Consider the following 12,908-nt stretch of genomic DNA (forward strand, 5'->3'; position numbering starts at 1 on the left):
CCAAATACTCCACTATTATTCTCTCCATAGTGCTCGTAAACGCATTCGATGTTTACTTTCTAAAATCGATCGTATCCGTGCGCAATATAAACATGATTTGTTACATTTCTCTCCTTTGCCCTTATTCATTCTATAAATAGTCGTTTTAAATTTATTTTCACCTATAAAGTGAAACGGGAGCGATGCGGAAATAAATTGTAAGATAAATGGCGGCACCTCTGCCCGGTGGGCGCGGCGGGGCGGCGCGGGGACTCAGGGGGGAGGTGCGCACGCGCGCCCGATCGTGTTCATTTCACGCGCGCGCGCCTTCGTCTGAAATTTACTCGGAATTAGTGAGCTTTTGCTTCTTTTTTAGTGCGCTGGGGCAATTAAAAAAGATAGATTGCAATTTGACCCGCGACCGGAGAGCGTGTCGGCGTAACGTTATTATGATGAATGTGAGTGGTCTGGATCAGATAAGGTGTTTTCTTAAGCCGGCATCAACGAGCCACTTGACCGGCTACCGAGTAATTGAGTTTCTAAATGTCACAGGTCGGCTCACGGCTCGCGACTCGCTGCCCGCGCGTTCTGATATTTAGAATAACATACCAGAGGCGCGCCAAGTGGTTCATAAGTAACTATTCACGATTTAAATAGAGATCGGAATGCATGCGGCTAGTCTCAGACTTTCCTATAGAACACGGTAAATTGAAGTATTTGATTATATATTGCCAGTCTCCAGTTATTAACTATTAAAGTGTCATATATTTCGATTTCGACAAGTGGATCCACACTAAATGCTCGACTTATGTTCTACGTGCCGCATTGGAATCCGGCCGGTCCTACATTACGATGCAATACTTCTATCTTATCAGCTATCTATCGCGGTACGCCTACACGTGTGATTTTAAAAGTATCCCGAGCTTACTTAGCTATGTCTACACGATACGATTGGTTCATGTTCCCACGCTGTCTAGTCTATTTCCTGATGCTCACTCAAACTGTTTTAAACTGGTGCTTAATTAGTATTGGTAACGTACTAACTTTTACCGCATTCCGAATAAGAAATGTTGTAGGGTATCAATAAAACTTTTTTCCTCACGTCTTTTTAAGATTTCATAGTACACGTAACGTATATTATTAAGAGTGAAAGTTGTAAAATTGTTTAGTTTAGAAACATTCTTTAATTTATTAAATACTCAAATTCAACTGTTCAGTTAAATATTCAGTAAAAATGCTTCGTCTTACGATTGACGGTATCAGTAACTGAGCCTGTATTCAATAGACGCTGTTGGCGATATCGCGGGTGGGTCGCAGCGGGCGGTCGAGGCGCAAGCGGCTGGTGGGCAACTCCGCGGAGCACTCTCCTCTGGATCTGTCCGCGGCCAGCGAGAGCGCGGCTAAGCGCGCCCGACTCTCAGCCAGTCCGAGCACGCGGAGCGACAGCGATGACCGGGACAGGGTGTCTAATGAAGGTAAATAAATAGTACCTAATACCTAGCATTTCATTTAATACATTGGCAACGAGTACACGATGTGCCAACTCATGAGCTGAGTCGCATTATGTATTATGTCACGTTGCCAGGTCGAAAAAAGAGTACTGTTCTATCCGACGTCAGCATAAGGTAAAATGCAGCTTACAGGTTTATAGACAGGCACACCATTGCATTTGTGTGATAAAATGTCGACGTCGTGATAGCAATATTTTAAAATGCCTATGATTTGTGTAATAATTATTCAACGTGTTGTTATTTATCTCTAAATTTAAACAAAGGCTTCCAGTCAAATAATAATTCATTCTTGAATTATAGCTATATTCAGTGGTTTTAACTTTATTAGCCTGTGACGTCATACGTATTGTAACTTTGAACTATGTAAATTTTGCTCTATGAACGCACAACATCTTGTAGCAATAAATTACGAAGAATTGCCATCATGAATATTATTCGATGACTACAATTAAATACATAAATCATTCATCATTGTTGTATTAACTAAAATATTATTTAATAGCTGTTGTCCGCGATTTGTCTATGCGAATTAAAAATAAATCTAGTAATAAATAAATTAGCCTATGTCACCTGGGGATAGTGTAGCTTCCCTGCATTTAATTTTTTTTTTAGATCGGTTAAGTAGATTCAATGCAATCAAACAAACAATGAAATCTTTCCTCTTTATAATATTAGTATAGAAAAGTGACACGAAATTTGTTTTAAACAAAACTAATAAGAAATCATTTATTTTAATTATGTCTTTTACTATTAACGCGAACTTTGTATTCTTCTTAAGTATTAAATTATTTTGTTTAATTTTTTTTTGCGTTAGTCAACTTCAAAAGATAAAAAATATATAGCTTCTTGAAAGTACCTCACAACAAATCTCATTTAACAACATATAAAAGCTTCCAATCAATACGGGCAAGCAAAAAAACTAATATAAAAAGCTTGCTGTGACAAAAAATCGAAATTGCGTTTATCGACCAAAGAACATTAGATATTGTACCTGTATTTTATACCTAAAATTATATTTATACAGCTTAATAAAAGGTCTTTATTTTAACAATAATAGAGGAATAATTGTTTATACCACAAATCACATACTAAACAACTTAAATGTCTATGGCTTGGCTTAGCTATGGATGGATATCTTTAAAACAAGATTTAAAATACATAGAAGAGATGGAACTAAGGAGTGCTGTGTAATATGTGATTTTAAGTGTAATTAAAAAAATACTAATAGACGATTGTAATAGGCATAAGAAAGGAGCAAGTGAAATGTACCAGAATTATTCTAAATTCAACATATCTGCTTGTCCAACGTTGTTGGTTTGATGGCTTATTTGTGTTATTTGACAGATCGTAGCGAGGCGCGTGGTGACTGCTTGTGTGCGGAGGCGCGCGCGCGGCTGACAGGCTGGTCAGTTGACGATGTACACGACTTCGTCAGCTCTATAGACATTTGTGCGGAGTACGCCTCGGTGAGTACATGCATTTTATATAGAATGTGTCAACAAATTGACCTATAGCAAATGTCTTCGTAATACAAAGTGAATTTTTAAATACCACGACTCTGAAAACTGCTATGTTTTATATTAAATATAAAGTCTACAATAGTCTTAAATATAAATACATAAATAATATATAATCTAAATTATTTATATGTAAATATAATTCTAAAGAAAATCTTCTTGTTATAAGTTAAACATAAAGATAAAAGTATTATAGACTGTTTTACTTAGTCTGTAGCTTATTACTATTTATAATGCTTGTAAAATTAAGCATAATGAAGGCGCAAATAAATGGCATATACGTTCTAAAATCTTTAACTCAAGCATCAAACAAGTTAGCTATATTCACAAACGTATACTTTCTTACAACGCAATAAAGCTTAGTAGTAATAAAAATGTACAAAACTCATTGCGTCTAGAAACAACTTACACAGTTGCACTAGTAAATCCGGCTGCGGTGTACAGCAGCTAATTATAACCACTATTCATCTATTCATCAAACCCGGATCGCGTCCAATCATAATAAAACTGAGTCCAATAAGTGTCTTAATAATTTTTACGTGGGCGTTTGCGAGTCGTGTAACAATGAAGACGTCAGACGTCATTACGCCGGGAGAAACGCGCCAATCTCCACGGGCCGCAATCACGACTACATGTATAATCATTGTTTCTACACATCACATCCAATCACCATTATATCTTGAGCCCCTCACGAACAATGGCGGCCGTCACTTGAGGCCAGACAGCGTGTCTGCATCAACTGGCTAATAGCTACTGATTGGAGCGAGCTTTGTGACTTGTTTGTAGTTTTTCTTCGATATTTTATTAGCAATATTTACACTTTATTCTTTAATAAGACTATTAATGGAAAAATGATACTCGTTAGTGCCTTCGGACATAAGCTTACATTACGATTTTAATCATGTTTGCCTCAATGTGTGTCCGATATTCAGAGACTATTTCCAAAGACAATAATTTGAAAACTTAGTTACTTACTAACGAGTGATTTCTTGTAGTTTAATTTACTATTATAGCTTATTTCATTATTTTATTGTCTTATATACTTAAATGTAGTAAATAAATAAAAAAGGAAAGGATTTTAATTATTCTGATATCAATAAAATATTGTTTTCAAGTATTAAAAACACAAAATTAAATGTAAATACGATGTTTCTAAAAATTAAACTTTATTCTTGTATGGTTAACCAACACTAACATTAACAGTATGCGACAAGTCCACAACACGTCTTTCTGCAGGATATTGGTTTAACGTCATATTCGTTATTACTCGGTTATTGAACGGCATTAAACAAGGAATCCAATTGGATACCAGTTATATTTATTGTTCGACTCGCAGTTATAACGATTATCGATGTATCGATTGCCACTGCGTTACTCGTTATTATCGATTTACTACTCTTTCATAACAGACTAATAAATTACTAACCTTTAATTAAATACTATAATTTATTATTGATTCTATTTCATTTGATACAAAATTATAATCGATAATTTGTATCGAGTAAGAATATTTTTCTTTCATATAATTTATATAATTAAAAAATATAATTGACTCGTGCTTGAAATTAAACACAATCGTTAACAAATAAACTAATCTATTTGACATCTGTCACTCAAAGTTACCGGTAAAATAAATCGATAACTCGATCGTAAATGCGAAATTAAATATAATACATTTATTTTCTGGTTATCTTGCTGCGCCCCTCGTGTGGCATATCCCATATAATGAGTCGCATACGAAGGCATTCCACATTAAAGCCATGCCACATCGAGGCGTCCGTGTAGGCGAGACTGCGACATCCCTGTCCGGATGAAGGCTGTTGCTTTCGTTTTGTCAACTTGTCACGCTTCCCAAAGGTAACAGGCGTAATATAAACGACGTGTTATAAACATATAATTATAAATAATCTACTATTTTGGTTCATTTGGCAATATATTTTTCAAATCAAAGATTAAAGTTTAAGAAAATAAAATTAAAAAAAATCTCAAATGTTAAAAATTATTAAAAATGTCATTACAATCAAAGCGTAATAAGTTATGTAACAATACCAAATAATCGATTTTTAAAATCGTTAAAAAATAATTTCTAAATCAGCTTACTAACAAATCATAAAATGACTAATCAGTAATCTCTTTAAGCAATTTTGAAAGTTATAAATTCTCATTATTGTAACAAACATGGATGGAACTTTTATAATTCAGTAAGCCTTACTCCTTTTAAAATATTTCGTAACTGAGGTCAATATCGCTAACTGACTACTAATTTGTATTCAAATAAACAAAAAATACATGACATAGCTTGGCGCGTTTAACATTTTACACATTTCTCATATTTTAATGTCGACTATTTAAATTCAAGTCAAAATGACCTCTTTATATCTGTGAAATTTATAGAACGTATAACACAAAACGCAAACTACATTAACTTATTATTATCACAGCAAATATGCAAAGCGAACTCAAGACCGTATTAGGAATTTTAAAAAACAAAAGTATTATGTATAAGTACTTATTTAATTCAAGCTCTATCCAAGAAGAACCAACAATTACTTCATTAGTGTTATGTTTAGTTAATTATAAAATTTCAATGAATTTCAAACAAATTTTCGTTTACATAACTATAATACAGCCAGCCATACAAAGGTGGCACGATAGCAGAGACGGCGTGACGCGAATGCCACCATAATTGTACCCTATAAAGTTGCACAAGACACTGCACAGGCGAGTATGGAGTCGCATACATTATGTCAACGTGATCCAGTCCCGAACACAACGTGGGAAACTCGACGAAGATTTTAAATTTCCATAATATTTGTATCGCGAAATTGCACAAACGCAGTGAGCGGCGTTCGAATCTATTCAAAATTCAGCAACAGTACGGATGGTCAACTGATTATAATTCATATTTGTGTTATGTCCTTGTTGTATAATTTAGAGTACAGCTGCACCGCTTCCTGCCTTTCATCGGAGGCAAAATAATCGTAACAGTTGACCGGTATAAAGTGGTTCAAGAAAACCGTGATTCTACTGTATACTGCTTGGATAATAAATTCTTTCGTCAAAAAAATGTATCAGTAGAGATTGAGATAAAAAAAGACAATTTGAATGGTAAAACACGAAGATACAAAGCCCTTAAATACCGGCCATGCATTTGCAGTTTCTCTGATGTTGCTGATATTCATGGACGGCGTTGAATACCTCGGTGGTCCCGCTTGCTCTATTCTATAATAAAAAAAATTGTAAACTGGAATCATCACATTTATATGATCGATATATAACATATAAATCTTTGTATTTACTATTGTTATTCAAACTAGATTTGTAGGTGTATCGATAGGGCCGTATGTCACAAACAGTAGCGAGGCATATCGCGTTACCTCATGATTTATTTGTAACAAGAGTGTCATGGCGAAATATATCGCAGCGAATTAATCGCTACTGGCCATATAATTTCTCCTCTACAGGCGCATGATTAATACAGCGCTACCGTGTTTTCTATCCATAGATTACTGACGTGGTGTTGATGTATAATTATTGTAGTTTAAAAGCTTGCTCATAACAATTCCGGCATTTGTAAATAGTTTTAATATTACTCTAATTAAATTAATTACATGTAACTTGTACTTAATTGGGTGTCAACTTTTCTTATTAAATTTGCTTGTTATGTTAACTATAATTATTTAGAGATTACAAGTTATTGACTTTGCGGTGATAGAGTTATTTTATTGGTTTATATAAACTGCTTCCTATAATTTATAACTTGTTATTAACACCATTTTATTTTTAAAGATTTAATTCACGGCTTGGGACTAAATCCGTCTTCGATGTTCGTCTTTAGATGTTGTATGATTGTCGTAAAATATTCAGTTCACCCACCTTATAATGTAATTTGCATGCCATTGATGAAATATTTTCTATTCATTTATTTGTTTTAAATAACAAAACTGCATACAAATAATATGCGAAACTTTTGACATTATAAACTAAATATTAACCTAAGAACGTGAATATTTGCTCGTCTTTACCGCATAATTCACCGTGCGGCGGTAATTTTTCACCGAAATTCGTGATCGCATCTGACCCGATCCGCGACGCGTATCCGAACGGGTCGCCATCTTTATCTGTCACGGTGCTCGAGTACGCGCGTCAAATGTTCACTTGTGCAACATTTCGTGCGTCTAGTTGCCATCTTCATTTCAGCACTATCTATACAATTAATAGTATTGAAGTGCTAGATATTAATATACTAGAAAATTATGTTTTTGCGTTGCTTTTTATTATAATCTAATATTTTTGTTCGTCCGTCTGTCTGTCTATGGGTCCGCCCGCAAGTTCAAGTTTGTTCCGGGTAATATTCAAAACAGCTCTACCGCTTTTGACGGGACTTGTAATGGAAAGTAGCTAATGTTTGTTGGGATTAAGTTAGGCAGTTTGTTGTCCAACACACCCTTGATGGGAGTTTACGCCCTTAGATTGTTACACTGCAGTTAGATTTCAAATAATCACGAAAAGATAACTATAAAAATAAGTCGATATGCTTGGTTAGTAGTTTATTTAGAATTCGATGCGTGGGTTAACTTTAGAATCGCACTTCAATTGCTTAACACCATTTAGGTAAGTTCAAATCGCGTGTCCTGTTACACATAATCCTAATTGCGCTTTGTAGCGACGGCACAGCATTCGTGCGTTCGTGCTCGCCGCGCTTGCAAAACTGCTTCATACAAATTACACGTTTATATGCAACGGGAGCGTTAAATCTTGCAATCCTCTTTGATATATATCTAAAATTATTTGATACGATTATTAAAATTTTAGTCATGTGCCAAAAGCCAAATCCATGCTAACGAAATAACTTTTATGTTCTTATAACATCAAATTAATCAAACAATTATAGTTTTAAAATCTTTGAACTTTCCGAATGTACTAGAGTAAATATTTGGTTGATTAAAATTCTCAGCAATTTCGTTGTGTATTTTTTATGTTAAAAGTATTATAAAACCATTAAGTTGATCTTAATTAAATTTATTGCGTTAATAAAGCCGACCATGTTATTAATGTTATAAATTTAGCTGTCCATCTGCTTTTTAATTAAATTATTCATAGTTTTTTTTACCGATAATATTAATAATGAATATCTAGAAATTGCTTTGTACTGAACTCGCACAGCCGCGTTGTAAAACGGTCTGTCCTCAGAGGTATTTTCAAACCAATACGACTTAGGGACCTTCAAGAGGCACGCATACCATTTCCTTAAAGGCCGGCAACGTATCTGCAGTTCCTCTGGTGTTGCAGTATTTTCCAACCTTAATGTTTGTGTTTTGGAAGATGTATGACATCCATCAACAGATATGTCGTTGCAATTAGTACGACATTCAAAGCACTCGATTGCGAGTCACGATTAAACTCTGACATATAAACGCGTATTAATATCAACTTTGGTGATTATTGATGAAATTTCCTGCAAAATTAAATTAATATATGCCTTTCTTCGGATGTTTATACTGAAAGGGTTTTCACTTACTACAATTTTGTCAACTAATTTTCATTTGTTTTTTATGAAATGTTAAAAAGAACACGACGATACAGAGAGAGTGTGAAGTTCTTTTTCACATCTTCCAGGTCTGAAATACTTACGGAACAACTTAACAAATACCCTAATTATGATCTGTAGATATGAAATAAAAGTTATAATTGACATATGTAAGTAGCTATGGCTGCTGGCGTGCCTTATACTATGTACTTAGTACAAGGCACGCCACACACGTCTAGGAAGTGGCCCTTGTAATCAGAGATCAAGCAGCCATCAAAACATTCAGGTCCATTTGTAATATCACCTCGAAAACAAACAATACACCCACAATCACCGCGAGCTAACACGACTCAACAAAAGCTCAACTATTGTTAAACGAACACACAAATATAATATTTAACGTAATCTAATTCGACGGAACGATACTCCTTATTTCAGTACACTTCGGTCGAAAACTATTAAATTTATAATTCATAGACTGTAAAGTTAAATTGGTTTACAAAGAGATGTAATTACTATAATGGTCGTACCGGTGGTCATATTGTTATGATTTAAGTCGTGAAATCAAAAATGTTGAGATCGTCTTCTCACATGTTCGTATTATTCGTTGCGCGCTCCGATCACCTCACTCGATTTCACTTCGACACTTTTAGTTTTTATTACATCTCTGTACTAGTTTATCAGCCTTTGTCACGAAATATTTGACTGATATTGTTAAAGAAAATCGTTACAAATTAGAAAAATAATTGTTACTTCTAAATTTGAGGTAACCAAATATACTTTGAAAATTATTCATTTAACTTTGTATTTTCTGAATTCGTTTAAATATTTATTTACTGATGAAAAGATAGCTGATGTGAAAATCAATTTTAAAATGTTGTAATTAATTTTCTAGGAAATATGACTCCATGTGTAATCTCCAAATAAGGCTATAGGTAACAACTGTCAACATATAACAAACATGTCAACGTTATCAGACAGAAATAAACATTTAAAAACTTAAATGTCTCTCGCTAACCTTAACATTTCTCTTAAATGAATATCAAACGATTAACTGGTCAGCTTATATCTTTCATAACAATCTCGTTATTCATTTTTTCAAATGGCTGCTTCAAATGAAGTGTAAATTATTGTTCCGGTTGGCGCACTGGCAACATACAAGTGTTGAGGTCGTTTGTAACGCGTTTATTTACATCGCAAGCCATTTATCAACGGCTACCTTAAAGACGTTAAGTCCTTTCTATTTAACACCAAAGTCGTGAGTTGTAAAGAGATGCTATTTATTATAAATACATTATCAAATGTACCGATGATAATTCGGCAGCGAGTGTATATTACCATTACTTTTAGAACGCTTTTGTGTCACGCGAATACGAATCATATGCAATTCTGTTGAAGAACCACGATCGTTCAATGGAAAGTGAAAACGGTTTCGATTCGTGTATTGACGCAACAAACGTGTACGATTCATTAGCCTATTGAAATGATCTGGGTTTCTAAATAAGTCAATCGACACGAAAACTGATGATTAACTGCTATCAAAATATTTCAATTGACTTTGATTTAGATAGACACGATAATCAACTTTCAAGTATCTTGTAATTGTTTATGTTTGCTCTATAAAATAGCTAACGTAATTGTAACAATTTTGTTGTAATCGGGTGTTGATATAATAGTTTTGAAGACCGTACTGAAAATCGTGTCTTTAAAGGTTACGTTTAGTCGTAAGTTCGTTCATATCCATAAATATTTGTTTGTTTTCAAATCATAAATAAAATAAAAAGACTTTATGAGACATTTTTTCTAATAAAAAAAGATCCACATTCGATACATAAATAGCATTCGCTTTTGATGAACTGACCGCACCGAAATGTTACACGAATGTAAAGCAATTTTTCAACATATTGTAAGCACAATTAAACACGTCTTCTATCACCTATTCACGCGTCTTTCTATTTAAGACATGCGAAGACGATCGAGCAATGAGATTAGAAAAAAAAATCTCTACGACATTAATAAATTTCAACTCTCATTTTATATTTAGTTATGGTTAATTTTGAGTTGGCACACTTTTTTATCTAATGATGCTTTAGATTTATAGCATTTATCGAAGTAAATTAGGGCTAAGTAGATGTTACATATAAAGGAACATTTTCACGGAACGAAGCGCCTTTTTATTGAACTAATCATTATTGAGTGAACGAATCTATTATTTTATTGACATATTGTTATGATTAGTATACTTGGAGTATTATTTGCTGAAATGGACTATTATCTTTTGGCAATATTAATAAATTTCTTCCCAGAGCTTCTATAAATGCGACGTTCCGTCTCCCGCAAGGGCGAAAAGTGGATTCCAGAGGTTCGTTTAGCCACGCCAAATAGAGGTCCGTGGTCTCTGCCTACCCCTCTGGGCTAAAGCCGCGAGTTGTCATTATAAACTAAACATATTAAAAACGATAATTCCCTTTGCAAAATGTAGTAGATTACTAATTATTGGGAAGAAAAGTGTATAGAATAGAAATACCATACTGAACAAATTCTCAGGCTTTATTGCATTTAATTTTGTAATATTTCCTGTACAAGTCCATTCTTGTGTAATTCGTATCTGTACCTAAAGTTAAATATTTTATCTTAGTTTAGAGCGTGTTATCGTCTAACATACATTCATTCGCTCCACGTTACAGTGTAAACGGTCCACTAAACCGTATTTACGCAATAACACACCATTCTACTAGAATTAATCGTTGTTTAGAGATAATGTGTTTCAATTGATTGTAGAATGAATACGAAGCTTTCTCCTTAGATTGTTTAACCGCTTAATGAAGCTTAAGTACCATCTGTTGCGAAATCTGTGCAACTATTCGATTATTTCGGAGCACCTGCGCGTTGAGCAACATCTGGTGAGACGACTATACAATAATTCGACAATGGCTCGATTTAGGATGCCTGTAATACTTCTGGTTATACTTGTTGTCACCTTGTTGCATTAGATATTATCTTTTACGTAATTAATTACGATGTGACATTAATCCTACTAATGTTAGAAATACGAAAGTTTAGATGGATGTATGGATGGATGTTTGTTAGAAGATATCACCAGAACGACAGCATGGATCTCGCTGAAAATGGACACAGAAGTAGAACAAAGTCTGGAAGAACACTTAGGCTACTGCTAAGTTTTATTTATTTCCGCGCGTACGGAGCTAACACTAATCTATTATAGGGATTGCGCTTAATGGTTACTTTTTTATCATAAGGTGGCAAAGAAGCGAGCGGCCACCTGAAACCGCTGATATAGCAAAGTGAACGTTGCCCAAAGACATACGCAATTGCATTTGCGTTGCCTACGACGCACACTCATCAGACGAAACGCGGAATTGCTTCCACTTCATGCCTGTCTTCTGTGTGGTCGTGGTATTTCACCGGGCGAGCCGGGCCAATTCGTGCGAAGTTGTTAAAGCGGGCTCTACCACTGTTGTACTTAGCTTTTAAATAGGTTAATGTATACTCATATTTATGGAAAGCAAAATTAACTTTTAAATAATAATTTTCTAATTCAATTTTTTTTTTAATCTCTAATAATCAAAATGCTGATTTTAAGGATGATTTGGTTAACACTGATATTACACAACTTGGTTGGTTCGAGCGCAGGATTAATTAATCTAAATTTTTAATCGATTAACTTGAAATTCGAGTAAGTACATGATACCTCTTATTATGCATATCGATAATACTAACCATCGTTATTTATCGTCTATTAAAATTGTGCCATTTGATTACGAACATGACACTAAATATAATTTACGAGCAGAACTTTACGCTGCACCCATTAATATAGTTGTGTAAACTATAAACTTGCTCTGACCGTAAAAAAATAAGATTTAAATTATTTTTATTTTCTATTTGACATGTTGTTAAGTAAACACATAAATAAATGAAATATTTAAATCTGTAAATATTATGTTATCAGTCTTTTAATTAACACTGTTTTATTTGATTTAACAAAAAAAAATTGTTAGTAGTGAATATAATGTTTTCAGATTTATCAGATGAAATAATTGCTATTTAAAAAAAGAGGAAAACAATTTCAACAGATTCCAAATTCAAAACGTCAAACCGACAATTCTATAATGTGACATCCGTTTGGATAGTCCCAGCACAGATTATATAAATCGAGAATAGAACGTTCGGAGCTAGGCGCTTGGAACGTATATGTGTTCGGCCCAGTCCGATGAGAGATGGATAAGCAAGCGGCTAATAGGAGACCGACGGACCACCAATAACGACGTCCACCATGTCGAACACGCTTTCGCAATGTTCCTTTAGGAATGTCCGTCCGTACATTCGTAATTTGTGAAGGGTAGTTAC

General features: G+C 34.2%; 1 protein-coding gene across 1 annotated transcript in view; it reads left to right on the top strand.

Annotated features, from left to right (window-relative positions):
* LOC106115994 (uncharacterized) overlaps positions 1-12,908 on the top strand; it is a 52,161-nt gene that overhangs the window by 19,762 nt on the left and 19,491 nt on the right. Inside the window, exons 5-6 of the mRNA XM_013309690.1 lie at positions 1,265-1,454; positions 2,835-2,956. Of these exons, the coding sequence (XP_013165144.1) occupies positions 1,265-1,454; positions 2,835-2,956 (312 nt within the window). The remainder of the gene's footprint in view (positions 1-1,264; positions 1,455-2,834; positions 2,957-12,908) is intronic.

This window comes from Papilio xuthus, unplaced genomic scaffold, assembly GCF_000836235.2.
Source record: "Papilio xuthus unplaced genomic scaffold, Pxut_1.1 DF827777.1, whole genome shotgun sequence".
NCBI lineage: Eukaryota > Metazoa > Arthropoda > Insecta > Lepidoptera > Papilionidae > Papilio > Papilio xuthus.